The 20,036-nt window shown below is 40.1% G+C and overlaps 1 protein-coding gene across 1 annotated transcript in view; it reads left to right on the top strand.

Annotated features, from left to right (window-relative positions):
• Nucleotides 1–6,399: 6,399 nt before the first annotated feature.
• PAWR (pro-apoptotic WT1 regulator) overlaps nt 6,400–20,036 on the top strand; it is a 59,514-nt gene continuing 45,877 nt past the window's right edge. The window contains exons 1-2 of the mRNA XM_058190688.1: nt 6,400–6,604; nt 7,135–7,755. Coding sequence (XP_058046671.1) covers nt 7,291–7,755 — 465 coding nt within the window. The 5' untranslated portion in view covers nt 6,400–6,604; nt 7,135–7,290. The remainder of the gene's footprint in view (nt 6,605–7,134; nt 7,756–20,036) is intronic.

Genomic DNA, 20,036 nt, shown 5'->3' with positions numbered 1-20,036 from the left:
TTCAAAATCCCCATTTCCTCCCCTCACTAATCTTTTCTGGGAAGGAATCAAACTCCCCCTCTTCATTTCCCAAATAAAATATCCCAGATATTTAAGGAATAATCAAGCTGCTAGCAAGGAACCTGCCTGGAATCCCACATTCCTGCCAGCTGCATAAAGGAAATTTTGTAAGCAGAAAACAGCTACCGGAAGTTCGGCTCCATTTACAAGCAGGCAGAAAACTCATTCAAGACAGGATACTTCGCTCAAACATTTTTAGAAACACAAAGCCCATGTTGCACAAATCCCAAAACTTCAAAAACATTGAACCATATAAGAATTCCTCCTCTTATCCAATTTGTTGTTCAGCTGACTCAAAACGGAGCTTCTAGCCTCTCTGTCAATTTAAAACGACAGCGTTTCCCCCCCACTTCTTCTTTGCCAAGTGATCTCCTGGCTGAGAAGCAGCCGATCAATTTAAAGGGACGGTGTCTTGTTTTTTTCCTCTTCTTCGACAAGTGAGTCTTGATTTTTTCCTTCTAGCCAATCAGCTGGGAGTCGAGAGGCAGCAATAGATTGGGGGCAGGGGCAGACAGAATTTTTACTACCGGTTCTCTGAACTACTCAAAATGTTTACTACCGGTTCTTGCGAACTGGGGAGAACGGGTAGCAACCCACTACTGCCTACTATGTACTTTATTCCCTAGTGAATGAAGATAATGGAAAACTCAGGGATGATAAAATTTAAAAATACAAAAGCTTACTAGCTTCTGGTAAGCAGCCTCCAAGTATTTTCTGGAAAAGCTGTTTTTAGCTGTATGAGTTCTGAGGAAAATTGCAACATTCTGAATGAATTCAATCCATAAGAAAAATGTAGATGATCATAGGTGAAATTAATAGATAGATGAGGTTCAGAAATGGATGTGATTTGCTTAGGCAGTAGCTATGAAATTTATTTAAGGCATGTGTTTGCATTATATCTGTTCTTGCTAATTGGCAAAATACTATTGTTCCTTGATACAAAGGAAAGTGTACTAAAAATGAATGCAAAGACAACAGGAATATTAGCATATTATTTATTATTTACTTTAATTTTATGCATCCATTCGCCCATGGCGTAAAATTAATTTTTCATCACCACTGTAACTGTGAATGGTCACTAAATGGGGCACACACTAAACAAGGACTACTTGTAGAATAGAGTAGAATAGAATAGAATAGAATAGAATTTTATTGGCCAAGTGTGATTGGACACACAAGGAATTTGTTTTGGTGCATATGCTCTCAGTGTACATAAAAGAAAAAGAAAAAAAAGAAAAAAATTACATCAAAGGTACAACATTTACAACACAAATGATGGTCATAGGTCATACAGACTTAACGGTAACAACCAGCATCTTTAATAGCACCCAGAAGCCTACTGGTAACCAATGCATCTCCTAAAGCAGTAATATCATCAGAGTACATCAGAATAAATCCATCATGGCTTGGGCTATTACAATTCTGAACCAATGGAAGCTTCTCCTGAAAGATGTCCACATTACATGTGACCAGGGCATTAGTGACTGAGAGAAGGGTTTCCTGAAATTGAAAAAAACACTATTGATACATGAAATATAATTGCAAAATTCCTCTCCCAAGCCACAGATGTCACCTGTTTTTCAAGCAGGAGCTTCTGAGTCTAAAAGAACCCCTAATTCTAGACCACTTCTGAGCAAGGAAGTACAATTGGGACCAGAAACTGGAAAGTGAATGTTTTCAAAATGAATATTATTCCCAAATGAATTAATATTTTGAGAGGAATTCTGTTCAAATTCCTCAAAAATATTTTCAGAAAATAAACTTTTCAAAAAATTTGTATGCCGTTCTTCGATTCCAACAATACCTTAACAGAAAATGCAATTATCTATTAATAAGGGAGAATTTGGTTTTCAGACCCTGTAGTTATATACTGATAAATGTAAGGTGCAAGGCGATTTGAATAGTCTTGGACAACTTGGAGGAATACAAAATGGAAGGAATGCCATTAACAATGACTTTTTAGGAAACTGAGTTCTTAATCCTAAAACAGTTATTTTGTTCAGTTGAATTGATAGTATTAATTAAAAGGTTAAAACCTTTAATTTGCTTAAAAGTTGTATTTACTTCTAAGAATGAATTTTTTGTTCATTCAGTTATATATTGCATTAACTTTCCCTCAAAATCTCCAAAAGACTATCTTGAAATTATAATAGTAATGAATTTTGGTAATTATTTCAGTTATCAGCATTATGGAGATTAAATAAAGTTACCTGTATTTATTGATTCATAAAATTTAATTCATTAATAAAATTAAAAAGGTATAACAACCTTTTTTTGCCTGCTCTTTTATTTGTGATATTTTATGTTAAGATTTACTATTATAGCCTTAAGAGCTAGAAAAAAGAACATTAAGTATTTATATGTGTTCCTATATATGTTTAAGAGAGGTTTATTTCCATGAAAATTATATAGAATTTCATTCCAGGTTTTGTACAGTATTCATGTGGAACTAATAAGCAAGATATTAAAGTACCCAAAATCATCGTGATCCAGTCCTTTTAAATACCAAGAAAAAACACCTCACTACTGCTTGTATTAGTATCATTTATGTCTTCGGAAAAAAGTTTAGATCTACATTTAGCTTTTTAAGAAATCAACAAATACTATATAAAGTATATATGGATTACTTTATGCTGCCATTTGGAGGACAAATACAATCAAATCTGTCCTCTCAAATCAACGCAGTTCAAAGTAGACTCTAGTTACAACTCTCCATCAGTAACACTCAACTGTATATTTCAATTGCAGGCGGACTGAATAAGGTTTTTGACGCTATGTTGCAAAGCTACGCAGGCCTAGATGGGGAAAAACTGTCTCCAGTTGAATTCTGCCAAGATTTTTGGAACCTTTCAGACACAGGGATTTTCTGACATTACTTCTGGACAGTGTTGCACTTCCCCAATTAGGAGTGATGTGCAATTTGTGCATTCACTAGCGATCTAGACAGTCACTCACACCCTTGTCAACTCATGGTTCAACCCACTCTGCACATTGCTGTCTCTGAAGACCACTTGGAAGATTCAACTAGTACAGAATGAGGAGTTATGGACTTGCCAGAATACACCTATAGTTGCCACTGTGCATTTGGGTAAGATTTAAGATTTATTATTGTCTTCCATGGTCTCTGACTATTTGGTATGATCTGGCAGACTAAGTCTCCTTGATTAAACAGTGTCATCTTTCAAGACCCAGGAAGTGCACCTTCTCTGTAGTGGCGTCTTTCTTCTGGAATGAGTTCCCCTCTGAGATGGGCAAGATGTTTTCTTACCATAATTGGAAACATATAATAAGAGTTAGTGGGAATATATTCCACTATTCCAAGAAGTGGGTGAAAAGAGCATGAAAACCTATATTTACATTTATTTAAAAGTTATCCCCAAAAGCTCCCATTAAGAGATACCACTATTGAAATGCAAACATCTTAAGTCAGCATTTTTGCAATGGGCACTTCACCAATCTTACCACAACAGAACTTGAGTTAATCAATAACAGACCATGGGGTCAGTGACTGTTTTTGGAATTTAAAATATGCTGTTTTTTAGTGTTGGGAAAGATCTACAATGATGAATGCAGATATAATGATGGAGCTCAGATATAGGAAAGAATCACAAAATCTGATCTAATTCCTGTTTATTGGCTAAAAAAAACCCCTAGGATGTCATGAGACTGTAATTTTAATTTTATATTTGAATTACTGCTGATATCTTTGAAGAGTTTATTTACATCATGCCAAAATCATAAGCAGATCCCTGGCAGCTCATGTCTTATAATACATCATGATAAAATTAAAAATACAAAAGCATACTAGCTTCTGGTAAGCAGCCTCCAAGTATTTTCTGGAAAAGCTGTTTTTAGCTGTTTCTGACAGGTGAATACATATGAGACTAATTGGACTTTTCTAAGGAAGCTATTCCAGAAGACCAGCCTGATTTTAGGGGGTGGGGAAGAACATGTATCTGGGCCTCATCTCCTCTAATAGTCAGGATGCTGAAGACTTCATATTTCCCCTTAAATCTTCCCAAACTGCAAACGGCAGCCACACATTTTGCATTCCTGTTTTGTGTAAAAGTACCATGAAAAAAATATTGTATAAATACACCACAAAATAAATATTGTATAATACACCACAAAAAACTATGAATATGTATTATTGCCACCTCAACGCTATTGATGCTTAAGAAGTAATTTTAAGTCTGACTCCCAGTGGGAGAGAGTTAGTGGTTTATTCTCCAAAAGTCATAAGTAGGAAATAAAGGGCTGAATAATGTATTTTGGCTAGACTATGTTTTTACTCACTATTATTATGCTCAATGATGATCAGTTCCTCTTTCTGAATACTGCTAGGCATTGAAATATTTATTGTTTTATTAATACCTATTATGGTTGCAATATACTGTATTGTTGGACTTCTGTGCTATGTGAACTTAGTCAATAGATTTCTGAAGTTATATGTAAGGCTATACTACAATAACACAATAGTCATTTTGTAAACAGGAAAGGAAAACAGGAATGGAACACTTTTGTTATGCTATTTCACTATATTCTCCAAATAAATTTCAAAAATGAGATTGGCCAAATAGATTGCTTGGCTTTGATATGCTGATTAGACTGCTGGATCAGAAACTAGAAAACCATACATTCTCATTTTCCCTTAGGGATAAAACCTGGCCCAGTGACAGACCAATTATAGGCAGTCCTTGGGTTATGACAGCAATTGGAATCAGAATTTCTGTCGCTAAGTGATGCAATCATAAAGTACAATGTCAGTCCCTGAGTCTGAGTTGCCATCATAACTCCCAGGTCCATGCAAGAAGATGCAGGACTCCCAGGCAAGCAGGTTGATAAGTGAGAACTGCAGGTGAGCACTATGAGTGGGTGGGTACTGTGGACAGGTGCTATGGAATACAGCTGCATCTGTGTGGGTACTGCAGGAGTGTACCATAGGCAGTCACTGGAAGCATAGGTGGGTGCATGGATGCTGATGGCCAGTGGAGATACAGCGAGCTATAGAAAGGTGCAAAAAACCCCAAACAAATCAGGAGCAACTTACGTCCTCACTGACCTATTTTTTGGGAAGTCAGCAGGGAACACTGGAAATTATGATGATGTGATATGACTTGCTTCAATATCATAATTGTGAAAAAGCACCTGAGGTGCTGAGAACCTGGATCACAATTGCGCAACCATGGGGTGTTGCAATGGGATCTAAAGTCCCCTTTCAGCATTATTGTAACTTTGAACAGTCACTGAACTTTGAGTAGTCACAACCAGAGGACCACCTGTACTTTCTCTCATCCCAATCCCCTTCACAAGGATGCTAATGTGGGAAAAATACAAGGATGGAACATTGGTTATTTTCTAATTACAAAAAGATTCTGAGTCAGCACAGAGGAGGAATATCCAAAGACTATAGGATTTTCAATCTTACTTTAGTAAATGTCTATAAAATCAATTCAGCATCAGTTCCCATGTAACTTTTGAGATAGAAGAAAGTTATAGTTCATCTGTGAAACAAATAATACACTATCATTAATCAGAAGACAAGACTCTTAAAATAAAATTTCAATTTTAATTAATGAAACAGATACTTATTTGCTTCTTTTATTCATAAGGCACTCATCAGTGCAAATCAGGTCTTTTTTGCTGAGCAGCATTTATTGAAGTCTGGCTTGATTCCTCCCCCCCCAACAAGTACTCAATTATCCATTCTAATTTCATTTCTAAATCTAATGACATGCGCCAAGAATATACTGAAGAGTATATTGTTTCAAGAGTACATAATATTGTAAATATGCATTTATTCATCAGTTTCCAATAAAATAAGTATCCAACCTGTGACAAATAGTTTATTTGGGGAGATTTTGCTTTGCTGTTGTTAAAAGTTGTATCAAACATAATTAGGAAAGTCAGGTGTAAAAGAAGACTGGGTTCCCCTACTGTGAACTGCTGTATTGAAAGCCTAATTTCAACAACTTTAGCTCGCATAAGAATCCTGTTCCCAAAAGTTAATGCTGAAATGTTAAAAGTTGCAAATGGAGGGAGGGGCAGAGCTCACGTTTCCTAAAACAGACTTTGTACAGTACACGTCTTAATAAAACAACGCTAGTATTTGTACGCCTGATATCTATTTCCACCGAACTGGTCTTACTTCAGGCGGAAGAAATTATGCTATCCTAGAAGAACGCAGGTATTAGCTGCCTGTCACCTGGGCGGTCATGGGAGGCATCCCGGGCGTCGCACAAACAACCAGGCGCCGCTGCGCTCAATTTACAACCGGCTCGGAGGGAGTTACTTCTTCAGGCATTCAGGGTTAGGGAGGCTTCTCCACGCCCCTTTACCCATTGTCAGGGCCACCTCGGCAGTTTCCGCTCCCGCCTCGGCTCCTTTCGCCTGGTTACCCTCCGCCCTATGGGAGAAAGTCGGAAAGTTTCGGGAGCGCTGCTGAGTCTTCCGGGACCCGCTTCTGGAGTTCCGCGCCGCAACCAGGCAACTCACCTGGGGAAGCCGCAGCCTCCACAGCCTTCTTACTAGGCAGCATCAGAGGGTAAGCTGGAACCTGCGCCGGCGCTTAACGGCGCTGGTTAGGGCGCTATGAATGCAAAACTTCATCGAAGCCGGGAGTTGGAGAAAGGAAACTGCTCGGTGGGGGAGCTGCGTAACCCGTGGGAAGGCGAGAAACGCGCGTTTCGTAAAATTAGGTTAAGACAGGGATATCTGCTCGAGACTTTCCATCGTCCGTCCACATTGGTTTGGGAGGAAAGCGGAGAGGTCCGGGGAGAGCAGCTTTTATAAGGCGCTTCTCGCGCGTGAGAAAGAAAAGAGTTCGCAAGATGTGCGCTTAGAGAGAGTGTGAGAACTACAGCCATTCCAGCGGGTAAAGTTGGCTGGGATTTGAGTAGCCGAGAAAAGTCCGGATTTGCTGGTAAACGGAGATGGGGGGCGGGCCAAAAGAGAAGCGGAGCGGAGCTCGAGGGGCTGCGGGAGACCCAATCGGGGGGCTGCCCTGGGGATCTGGCAGAGCACCTCCCTGGAGACAGCGCGCTCGCCTCACTCGCTCCCTTTTGTTTCCTGCAGAGGGTTGCGTGGAGTCCTCCCCACCCCGCCTCGGCGACTCTCCTTTGGTCGACCAGCAACTTTCGCAAGTCCGCTCGGTTAGTAAACCTCGGAAGGTCAGCAGCCACGTCGGGGCTCGTTGGAAGGGCGCCAAGGAATAGGCAGCTTCCCTGAAACATGGCCACCGGGGGCTATCGGGGCAGCGGCGCCGCTACGACCGATTTCTTGGAAGAGTGGAAAGCTAAACGGGAGAAGATGCGGGCCAAACAAGCACCGCCGGCCGGGGTGAGTGATGGCAAAGTTGCCACCAATACTGCCACCAGCGGCGGTGGCGGCAGCACTGTTGCCGCCGCCGCCGCCGAACTTAATAACAACAATGGCAGCGGCGGCATGAATTGCATCCCACTGGCCAGAAACACCCCGAAGGAGCCCCAGCCGACAGCCGGAACCAGAGCAGGAGGCGCGGAGCCCCCGGGGAGCAGAACCAGCGCGGCGCCAACTTCCCCCGAGGAGGAAAAAGTGGCTCCGAAGGGCAAAGGCTCCTCCGGCCCCAGCGCCCGCAAAGGAAAAGGGCAGATCGAGAAAAGGAAGCTGAGGGAGAAAAGACGCTCGACAGGTGTCGTGAACATCCCGGCCACCGAGGTGAGTCGGCGCTGGGTCAGGAGGGCCGGCGCTGGGGAGGAAGGGGCGGCCCAACCCGGGAGGGGAGCCACGCCTCTGTCTTCGGCTGCACCTGAGGAGCCAGGCGGCTTGCGAGACGGCGGGCCCTCCCCGTCTCTCCCGGGCCTGCCTGGGCTGCCTCGGTGGTGCGTGAGGCTGGCTGCCTACAAATTGCTTCGCGGGCAGCGGGAGGCCGCTGGAATGAAACTGCTCGAGGCGCTAAAACCACAAGAGCGCTTCGTTCATTTCTGTGGTTGTGTCCTTGTGGCTTGAGAAGTGCAGTCGAATCCAACTAAATGGATCGAACTGGACTTAGCACGCCTGTAAAGTTGGGGATGTAGTTTTCCATTAAAGAAGGTAGCCTTGGTTTTTGTTCTGTTTATATGAAGTTACTTAAACTGCTTGGATCCGGAACAGCCTTACTTGGTCCGCTTGCAGGTTTCACAGGCTTGTGAGGTAGATCTGTGGAGTTTGGGTAAATTAAAAATAATCACGGTAGTCTATAGGATGGTTTTGAAAAGTGAAAATAACTTCTAATGAAATTAAAACAATTCATTATGGATTAGTATAGTTAACTGTTGAATAACACATGACCTTAGTTTTGTATATGATGTGTCTGAAGATAATGTGTTAAGAAAGGCCTAAAAGAAGAATGTCCTGAAATATGATTGAAATAAATCCATATAGTGTGTTCTGAATTAATACTTCCCCCCCCAAAAAACCACGCTACTCTGAATTTTTAAATTGCTTCAAAAATGTTGATCTCTGTTTTTAAATTGTCTTAAAGATGTCCGTCTCTGTTAAATACAACAAGATAATAGAGATGTTATAACCAATACTGTGAAGGGGAAAAATGTTCCATACCTGACAGTAACAGGTATTGGTTATAACATCTCTATTATCTTGTTGTATTTAACAGTGATGGACATCTTTAAGACAATTTAAAAACAGAGATGGTATAGAGTTCAATATAGTTTTTTTCCTCTACAATACTAATTTATGCAGTGGCTTAAAAGGGAGAAAATAATATTTTAGTTAGCTAATACAGCTGTCTTTTTAAAAAATTTACATGTATTCTGGCATTAATTTAAAATGTTGCCAAACATGTGATAATAACTCTTTAAATGGAAAAACAGAAAACTTAGAAAAAATGATATTAACAATCCTCTTTAGTATTCAATACTAAATACCAATACTCTGGTGGCTCAGCAGACTAAGTCTGTCTGTTGTTAATACAGCTGCTTGCAATTACTGCAAGTCCCACTAGGCCCAAGGTTGACTCAGCCTTCCATCCTTTATAACAGGGGTGTCCAAACTTGGTCCCTTTAAGACTTTTGGACTTCAACTCCCAGAGTCCCTCAGCCAGCAAAGCTGGCTGAGGAACTCTGGGAGTTGAAGTCCAAAAGTCTTAAAGGGACCAAGTTTGGACACCCCTGCTTTATAAGATAGGTAAAATGAGGACCCAGATTGTTGGGGGCAATAAAATTTTGACTTTGTATATAATATACAAATGGATGAAGACTATTGCTTAACACTGTTTAAGCTGCCCTGAGTCTTTGGAGAAGGGCGGGATATAAATTCAAATAAAATAAATAAATAACGTAAAATAATATTGCTGTCCTTTTTTCTGAAATCACCTAATACTTTATTCCACAACTGCCTAATTATTTCACAGCTACTTAATGAGATTCTTAGAGGATGTTGTTGATGAAAACTGTTTTGACTTTTTTTTTATGAGATTCATGTTAGCTTCTGCTAAGAGCAGCTGTCAAGGAACTTGCAACAATCTTGGGCAAAATAATATCTATATGAATCTTTAGTTTAAGGAAATATGTTGGGAAAATAGGCATAATCAAAATTTATCTTTTATCTGCAGTTGTTCTTTCAAAGGAAAACCAATTAGTTTTTTGCCATTGGATAACTCATACTGATCAGTACCTTCTGCCCATCCTCCAAAACACAGTTTTTGTCTAGTTATTTATTCTAACATGTGATTTGACTTGAGTTTGAAAGATAGAAGGCATGGTTTCTTTGAATATATGATTTCACAATCCTTCCTTTGTATATTTTTCAGCATGTCTGATATATCAGTGTTTTGTTTCCTCATTATTATAAAAATACTGGTATGGCAATTAGAAGATAGCTACATTATCTCCTATTGTCTACAGATCGTGAATAATTTGAACACATTGACTAAGATATAACTTTCTCTTGTCTACCGCTAACTGGTTTTTCCAGTCTTGAATTAGGTAAAACAATTTTTGTTGTCATTGTCCTGTTTATTAGTTCTCTTCTCTCTTCCATTAGTTTAAATTGGTATTTGGAATGCCATATTATGCTTACTCTAATAGATCTTACCAGCATGGATAATATCTACTGTAAAGTTTTGAAGCAGTTCTAAAATTAATTGTCCAAATCTTCAAAATTGGAGAAAGGTTTATGTGAAAGGAGTGTTAAGTGCATCCCTGTCCCAAAAAGGGCCAGTTTCACATTCAGTAACGATTTATTCCAAAAATGAGTTCTATAGTACACCAAAAGGATCCCTTTGAATTGGGCTTGGAAAGGAAGTGATGGAGGAATAGGTGGTTAATTAGTCAAAGCTAGAGGCAGTAAGGGGAACTTTTATTCAGTATCAGCTCTGGAAGAAGGAGGACCTCCAGACTATGAACCTGTTCCTTAAAGAAGAGATAGTAAATAACTTAAGAAACAGGACAGAACTTTGCAAAATGCAGCTCAAAATTCTGGAGGCTAGGCAAATGGTAGGCATTATCTCCTGTTAGCACCCAAATACAGGTAGTCCTTGACTTACAACTTTCACTTAGTGACCATTCAAAGTTACAATGGCATTGAAAAAAGTGACTTATGATCATTTTTCAGACTTATGACCATTGCAGAATCCCCATGGTCACGTGATTTACATTCAGATGCTTGACAGCTGAATCACACTTCTCATGGTTGCAGTGTCTTGGGGTCATATGACCATCTTTTGCCACTTTCTGACAAGCAGTCAATGGGGGAAGTCAGATTCACTTAACAACCAGGTTACTATTTTAACAACTGTAGTAATTGCTTAACATATGTGGCAAGAAAAGTCGTAAAATGGGACAAAACTCACTTAACGAATTTCTCATTTAACACAAATTTTGGGCTCAATTGTAGTTTTAACTGTAAATAAGGGTAGAAACAAAAATACTACTCCCAGCTTACTCAGGTGCTCCAAAAAGATACCACTGTCAATGGCAAAAAAGGCCACTGATATACCTGATGATATCAATAGAGTCATAGTTTGCTCTAGGTAACTTATCTGACAAGTAACCTTAGCTTTTCTGTGGCAAATACAGACCTAATCTCACACTAAAAAGGGTTTTGATATTCTATTTCCTACTAATGTTTTTGGAGCCACAACACCACTACATTGTATATGGTTTGACTAAATATGGAATATTGGCCATTGGGCTCCACTTGTTCAGATTATCAAACTTGTTGTTTAGTGGCTTGTCCTGGAGCATTATTTAATTGTTAAAAATGTAACAGATTTAGAACAAAATCTCTGAACGAAGAGGTGACAGAAGTTTATGTTTGCATGCACAGATAATATGCCTGCTCCCTGATGCAGTTCAAGATGTGGCCTTTGAGATCAGAAAAACTGGAGTTATTATGGGCTTCAAATAGGTTTGCAGGATTATTTGAAACAAAGCAGGTGGAATATGAAAGAGTATAAGATACCCTTCTGAATATAGCTTCTAATGGGGAGAAGTAGCCTTTTTTGAGATGAGAAGCTTTAATATAGGGAGGTAGAATTGGTGAACTGAATGCCGTGAACAGGAATGTATACAATAGAAAGTAAAGGTTAAAAAAGGAAAACATAGGTGCATTGATGAAGTAAAATGTGGACTTTGATCTTGAACAAAAAGGTGTATAGAAAACCAGAGAAAGGATTCTGATTTCAGATAATTTTTAGGTTACAATGGATGGTAATGAGCACAAAGGTGCCACAAGGGAAACCAGGAAGGATTTGGAAGACCCAGTGCAAACAATACACAAGTAGAGGGTGAATGGGAGAGGGTTAGGGAGGACCTGCAGAGGCTATGCATGGGCGGGTGTGTGCATGCTATGGGTGGTAGGAAATTACTGTAATGATTACTTTGTTTGTGGGATGCTGGCAGGGAAGGTTACAAATGACGATCATAGCTCCTTGCTATGTCATAATCATGAGCTGAGTGCCCAGATTGTGATCATATGATTGTGTGGGTGCTGTGATTGCCAGAAGTTCAAGGATCAGTTTGTGCGTTCATCTTTTCAGCAGCACTGTAAGTTTGAATAGTTGCTGAATAAATGGATGAAAGCTGAAGACTGCTTATAGAGCATCTTGTAGTATAAATAATGGATGTGTTAGATGAGTTGAGTCTGTAAATTCTGGATATATAAAGGATGCTGAACTTGCTTGGCAGCTATACACATTAAGCAAATTTGTTTATATGAACTTTTTCACTATATAATTTATATTTGAAGTATTAATATACTTCAAAATATTGATTGAAATATTTACAAGCTAAAATATTCTGTGTAGAACTTTAATTATCACTTCTTGGAAGCAATTCATGTTGTGCAATATGTTTTAACAAGTAGATTATCAACATACATCTTCATGTACAAGTAAGAACCGTGGATTTAACAAGATATTCTAGAAGCTTCAGTATATTTTTCTAGATATTGTTCTGTATACAGACAACATGGAATGTTAAAGTACACTATATTGTATATTTTGTGTACAGTTTTCCCTGTATTAACTTATTACATGGGAAGCAGGATCACAGTTCATAAATTAAAGTATGTTAAAAAAAAACCATTTCTTCACAGCCACTTTGGAAAATTCCACTTGTGAATTAAAATAACCTGCTATTGGTTGTTTTTGACAACATAATTAATTCTATTAAAAACAACCTGTTTTCTATGTGAAAATTCAGTGGTGTGGTATAAGGACATATAAATCAACTTTTTTTTTGTTAAACTTAAGCAGAGACTAGTTGGTATATACCTTAACTTTTAGGTGACTGGGAAAATACAAGCATTTCAGGGAGCTTCATTAATACATTCTTGCTGCATATACAACTAACAGCTACTGACATACCGTCATTTTTTTCAACGTTTTTGAAAGGATTTTAATAAGTTCCTATTAAGTTGTCTAGCTCTTTATCATGCATATTTGTTTCAAATTAGTCACCTAGAGTTGCTTGTTAGAAAGCTGGATGACAAATTTAATAAAATAAATAATTCAGTTTTCAGGTATTCATCAGTTATAATTAGAGGTATATTGGCATGAGCTGCTACATGATTTCTGTTGTTACTGTCAATTTGATAACATTTAAAAGTACCATTCAGGAACTCAGTAAGTATGTGTGATTATTTGTTTGCTTGTTTCTATTAAACAATTTGGTTATAAAAGTACAACTAAAAAAACAGCAATTGACTTTGAACTGTTCATTTTATATATCCCCACTATTGTGAATAAAAATACCACTAAGAACATAGGTGGAGCTAAGCCATATATTCTCATGGTAACACTAAATATATTTGACATGTCAGTTAGCACTTGATATTTGAGAAAGGTTAAGCTAGAAAGAGCCATGGAAAGTATACAATATCATCAAGAGAATAAAAGAATTGAAATGGAAATGGGCTGGTCACATAGCAAAAACTGATGGCAGGTAGACCAAGGCAATCATAGAATGGAATCCACTTGATAAAAAGTGTCCATGGAAGAGACGTAAGACAAGATGGATGGATATCATCAGCAAGTATTGCGGGCCCAATTGGCAAAAGAGTTCAGGACTGTATAGGTTGAAAAGGCCTTCACCCTGCAGTGGATATGGCTAAAATGATGATGATGATGATGATTTGAGAAAGTTAATTGAAAATGTAAACTTTAACTCTGGGACTATAAATTTAAACTTATTCTTTAAATTTATTTATTCTTTTAAAATTAAAGCATTGCCTTGTTGGCTAAGCAGGTACGAGATTGTTGGCTGAGTGGGTACAAAGATAGCCAGGGAAGTGATTAAAGCCTGGGGAACGGGGCCCCTTGTCAGTCAACAGTGCTGATTTACTACCAGTTTATCAGGTAGTTAGGAGCCTAGGACTTGGCAGCACAAGGAAACAACAGTCAATGACATAATAGCTAGCCATCAACACCCCCAAAAAGCCACACACAACCAAGCATCACATAAATATTACACATAGAAAATCCCAAAGTACACATTCTGGTAGAGAGAAGTTCCTTGAGGATGGGCTCCAACACGAGTCCAAAAGTTCAGAAGATTAAACCTCTGGTCCCAGTGACTGATCCTGATTGGATCCTACAAAAGCTGTCAAAGAAAATTGAAGGAAATATTGATTATTGATTGATTATTTTGTCCCAAATTGATTTTTGTTATATAACAAATAATAGTGATTTTATTAATACACATAATAAAATTATTAATTAAAATTAATGAGGCACATCTGATTTTTTACATAACTTTTATAATGAGTTGTTATAATGACTTCCAGAACAAAACATACTAAAGGACTTTATCTAAAATATTGTATCTTCAAGAAATAGAGATTATATGATACAATAGTAATTTGGTATTTCTGTCTTTGCAATCTATAACGATTTAATATATGCAAACCAGCCACTGGGGTCAGACTGTATCAGTCGGTCATATATCTAGCCCATCAAATTCTGTTGACAGTTTTAAGTATACAAAAAATAAAGCTGCAAATACAGTGTCATAGGTGATAATATAATAACCAACCGTCTCTCCAATCCACAGTGGCAAAAGATCTTCTGTTTATACTAAGTTATGGCCTGGGAAAAGATCCATGTTTTTAGTGCCCTCCTTAAGCAGGAATAATAATGAATTTCCCCTCCTCCCCCCAAGAAACTGTATCTGGGGGATAAGTGTCGAGAGAGAGAAAAGGCTGTTTCACACTAGATGGCATTGCTTAATTGATGGGACCTAATGCAAGTCAAATTTATTTACAGAAAACATAGGAGACTGATGATCCATCAAATAACTGCCCTATGACATGTAGGGCTTTAAAGGTGACAATTGCACCTGGAAATCAACTGGTAACCAGTGTAGGTTTAAAAATGAGAGCAGAATCCAACTAAGTGCAGTCACATTTTCTAAATAAATAAGAATAGAGTGCATTCTTCACAATGTGAGATCATTTAGTATTATCTCTGTTAGAAGGGATGAGGAATTAAGCCTAAAAACAAACAAATCTTATGAAATAATGCCAAATTCTTATTGAAAATGTAGATTTTTTTTTCATAACTACCTGCATTTTATTTATGAAAAGGAATTCATTAATATCTTTGTGGAGAAGTTCTTGATTGTATATCTGTTATTTAATTTAAAAAAGAGAAAAATAGTGAAAGATTTAGAAAAAATAGAGCAATAACAAATAACTTCCCTTCAGGCTTCTCCAGTGAATATAATATTAAAAGATGGCCAGGTTATTTTGGCACCTGAGGAGTGGAAAATGTTTTCTTTCAATAACAAAGTAGCATAATAAATAAAATAATCAGCTGAGCTTTCTTAATGTCAAAAATAACTTAATAGGCAATCCATCATGTTAACAAGAGTTCATTCTGGTGGCATTAATACCTTTTGCTTTATTTTGCTAGCTTCCTAAACTTTAATAAATAAAGATTTAGTCACATCCCCTTTGGAAGGATGGACATATTTCTTCTTTCCTCTTTTTATTGCTTATTTGTTTGTAATAAAATTATAACAAATGTTTAGGCAAACAGTCTTAACTAAATATTTATATCTTGTGTTTCTGTTCAGAAGGATCTGTAAGGCAATTGAACATTACCAGAAAAACATAACACGATAAATGATTACAAAAGCACATTCAGCCACCTACTGTACATCAGATAATTATTTGTTAAGATGGATGGGTTTTGTTGTGTTTTTCAGAGATCAAAGCCAGCATTTTGAATTAAGAACTAAAGTAGCAGATGCAAAAAGACTCTGCATTAGTTTCCCTCAAAAACTGTCAACAAACATGATTGGCTGTCAAACTCAATACAAAAACAGTTTTCCAGAGCTATAGCCATATTAGTCTGTTGTATTATAAGCAGTTGTCTTATGATGTCCTTAACTTTGTTCATTGTAATCTACATTATTGTGTTTCATGAAGGGATGGAGGTAAGTATCTATGATACTTGAGGGCTTGCTGAAACAGTGTAGTCAAGATAAAGTGAAATATAGGAACTACAGTTTTAGCTGATAAGAACAGCTATTGCCCAGACAGTTGTTGGACATTATAAAAGCAATTTTCTCACTGGCCAGCTCATTTTCATACGTATTTGTGTTATATGCAATGCTATTGTTAAATATGGTTGTTTGATTTGGTTTAAAGCTGGCATGGCCAGCTGTGAGCTATGGATTGTATGTGGTCCTGGAAAGCTAGTAATGCAGGTCCTATAAGATTGTAAACTTTTAATGTTATTATGGGATCTACTGTATATACATTAATTATATATTTTATATGGAGCCCAAAACAATTCCTCTTCACCCAGCCAAAAGGTTGGACACTCATGGCTCTAGAGAGATGTGTAAAGCTATTTTACAGGAGGGATCTGCCATTCTTGTGAGAATTCAGTTAATTATTTAAAAAGGGTTTTGGCACTTGCATTATTTTGTATAATACCTGAAAAAGATGTCTACCCTTACTGTAATTAAGGCCAAACTAAAAAATACTGACTTCTTACCCATTCTTTGCAAAATAAAAATATGGCCAATAGATGGATTAATTCTACTTTATTTGTTTACTGTGCTTCTGAATGTTGTGTTTTCAAATAGGGTTACTACAAGGTGTAATAAAAAACAAAATATTAATAAAATATTTATAACTGATCTTTTCAGTTATAAAATGAGTGACAGTCTAATGTAGTTCTTAACACTCTACTGAGACAGCCTGTTCTCAATGTCGGAGAAAACGGCGGTCAGGATTGGGAAAATCCTCTGGCTTGCCGTAGGACCAAGTCTGCAAAGTTAACGAGCCCCGCCTCCTTTGGCTGTGCTCCAGCTTTTCGACTCGGTCCTTGCCAGGACCAGACACGTCGTGACCTTTTTCTCCTTCTTGGAATTGATAGTTTGAGTGAATATTGGTGTTTCCTTTTCAGTTGCCAGCTTCCCAGCGTGAAGAGGTTTTTTAACCTCATATCAGCTGAGGGCCGGGGATTTCGGACTGTAATCAGTCCCCTGGAGCGTTCCTGAGTCAGCGATCACGGGCTTGTCCCTGAAGCGCACCCAGAAGGCTCGCAGCCATTTACTCCTGCTGTGAGCAGCCAGCCGCTCATTTTCACCAGAGCGGCGGCTGAGCCTCGGAGCGATAGCGCGGTTTGTTTTTTCGGCGCATATCAGCTGGCAAGCGGCAAAAGAGCCAGCGTCAAAGAAATTTTTTTCTCTTTTTTTCGCTCCTTTCAATCGCTCTTTAAGCCTTGCGGCTAGCGAACTGGGAGGGGAGAAAGGAGGTATCTCCCCCGTTCATTAGGCGCCGCACCTCAAGTCCTTTGGCGGCTGCCTATCTAACGGCTCTGATCAGTGATCCTTCGCATCGCGCTAGCAGCCTATCGGCGAGCGATGATTAAAGGCATCGATTTTCCCTTGTATTTTTTCGACATCGCGTTAGCAGCCTGCCGGCGAGCGATATTGTTTGAGACTATTTCAACTAGACTGTGAGTAAGAATCCATTTGCTTCTTCTTTCTGGCTGGACTAAAAATTTGGCGGGAAGTTCACAAAATGGCGGAGGCCAATCGGGAGGTAATGAGCAAAGGCCTCTCAGATAAGGCGCGGAGACGCCATCTTAGTGACCCGGCGGAAGGCCCCTCAGGCACCCCTTCTTTGACATCATCCACAAGGGATTCCTCTCCAAAAGGCAAAAACAAGACTAAACCTCCCTCAAAAACTGAGGAACGTCGCCATAAGGCTCTTGAAAAGGTCATATCTAAATCTCTTAAAAAGAAGGCCAAATCTGTCAGGCCATCCCCTGAGGAAGAATCCCCTCAGGGAGTGAGGCCCTCTACCAACGGGGACTCCCATCCTCCCATTTCTATTTCAGGGGCCTGGTCTCCTGACCACCCTGCCCCAGCGGGTTTAACAAATTTTTCTGAAGCTGTACCTCTATTCCAGCCATTTCCTGGGCCTGCGGAAGTGGCTAATCTTTTCCAGGCTCAGTCCCTTTCGGAACCTACCCATTCAGCCACTCCACCTATCCAGGCCCATCCCTGGTCCGTTCAGTCTGAATCTACTCCCTCACTTGTGGCCTTACCTAGCGCAGGTCAACAGGTCATGGCCTCCAGTACAGTAAATAATTCACTGCCACCCGCGCCCTTGGCTGGCCCAGCTCAACTGCCTCAACAACAACAGCAAATCATACAATTGCATTTCTGAGGCTTTCGACAAGGGATGTCACAATATCACCATCGGGGTGCTGCTTCTCCTCATCCCGACCTTCACCACCATAAGCATCCCCCCCCAACATCAGACACCAGGAGTGAATTGTCAGCACATTCCCACCAGGAGCATTCTCCTGCTTCTGCGGGCCAGGAATCTCTGTCTGAGGAGGAAGACACGAGGGAAATGGCTCTGTCGGATGACGAGGGATTGGCCCCAGACCAACCCTCCTTTGTTGGTCTCTTCAAACCACATCTGTTTCGCTCCCTCCTTTTCAAAGCCCAGACCTCAACCGGTTTGGGGACCACCACTTCCACGCCGACTGGCCAGATAACACAAGACCCGTCAGGCCATCTCTTTGCTGAACCCACAGTGGTGTCAGAGACCATTCCGGCCCCGAAACTATTCATTTATGTTGTCCAGCGCCAGTGGCAGAACCCAAATTCTGGGTCGAATCCGAATGCGCAGGACAAACGATTTTACAACGTGGCGTCTGAACTGGACGCTTTACTTCAAGTTCCATCGGTTGACGCCCCCGTAGCAGCATTGACGGCGGCTACTCACCTTGCTGGGCCGGCGGAGGATTCACTGCGTCCAGAGGACAAGCGAGCTGAACGCACTTTAGTAAAAAATCATCAAGCATCAGCCTGGTCTATCAGGGCTTCCACGGCGTCCTCCTTTTTCAGCAGATCGGCGCTTCTTTGGCTTAAACAACTCCAGAGCCGGATCCCTTCAACGGACCAGAGGTCCCACCAAGACATAAATAAGATAGTGGCTGCTTTGGAGTTTTCAGCCGACGCTTCGTTGAATGCCACCAGGTTCTCAGCCAAAGCCATAGGGTCTGCGGTATCATCCCGTCGACTTCTTTGGCTTAGACATTGGCAAGCCGACATGAGGAGTAAATGGCGCCTAGCGGCATCTCCCTTTTCGGGAACCAACCTCTGGATCCTATTGTGATAGAGACCAAGGACAAAAAGAAGATTCTTCCATCGCTGTCTCGAAGAGGGGAAATTTGTCACCAGCCTTATTTTCGTCCGCAACCGTTTCGTGCTTCAGAATCAGGAAGTTTCTCCAGTCGTTCCCAACGCTACTTCTCGGCCAGAGGAGGTCAACAACGAGAGGGCCAGGTTAGATCGGGAACCCGTTTTCCCAATAGGAAACCCTTCCGGGGGGGGAGGGGTAGAGGATTTAGACGTCCCAAGTAATCCTCAGAGGCCTCTTCCCATTGGCGCTCGTTTGTCCCAATTTCACGCCCAATGGGAATATTCTACCACCGATAAGTGGGTTAGGGACACGATTAAGTTTGGCCTCTCACTAGAATTCCGGTCCTTCCCTCCAACGACTTTCGTGCGCTGTCCTTCCTCTCGTAACCCCTCTACCAGATCGTTGGTTACTGAAGCCATTAACCACCTAGTTTCCATACAGGCTATTGAATTAGTGCCCTCGGCCCTTCGGGGGCGGGGGTTCTATTCCCGTTTATTCGTAGTGCCCAAGTCGTCGGAGGGCTGGAGGGCTATTTTAGATTTGAAGGCTCTCAACAAACACATTGTTTATCGAAAGTTCAAAATGAATTCCCTCCGCTCCATTCTGGAGAGTATTCGGCCAGGAGATCTCCTCTCGTCCATTGACTTAACGGAGGCATACCTACACATTCCTATCTGCCCTGAGCATAGGGAATTTCTTAGGTTTTGTTACCGGGGACAACATTACCAGTACAGGGCGTTACCTTTCGGGCTGTCCTCAGCCCCTCGGGTGTTTACCAAGGTCCTATCAGGTCTGTTAGCCCATATTCGCACTAGTCCAATCAG

The sequence above is a fragment of the Ahaetulla prasina genome, chromosome 7, assembly GCF_028640845.1.
Source record: "Ahaetulla prasina isolate Xishuangbanna chromosome 7, ASM2864084v1, whole genome shotgun sequence".
Taxonomy (NCBI): domain Eukaryota; kingdom Metazoa; phylum Chordata; class Lepidosauria; order Squamata; family Colubridae; genus Ahaetulla; species Ahaetulla prasina.
This window is presented reverse-complemented; position numbering and strand designations above follow the sequence as displayed.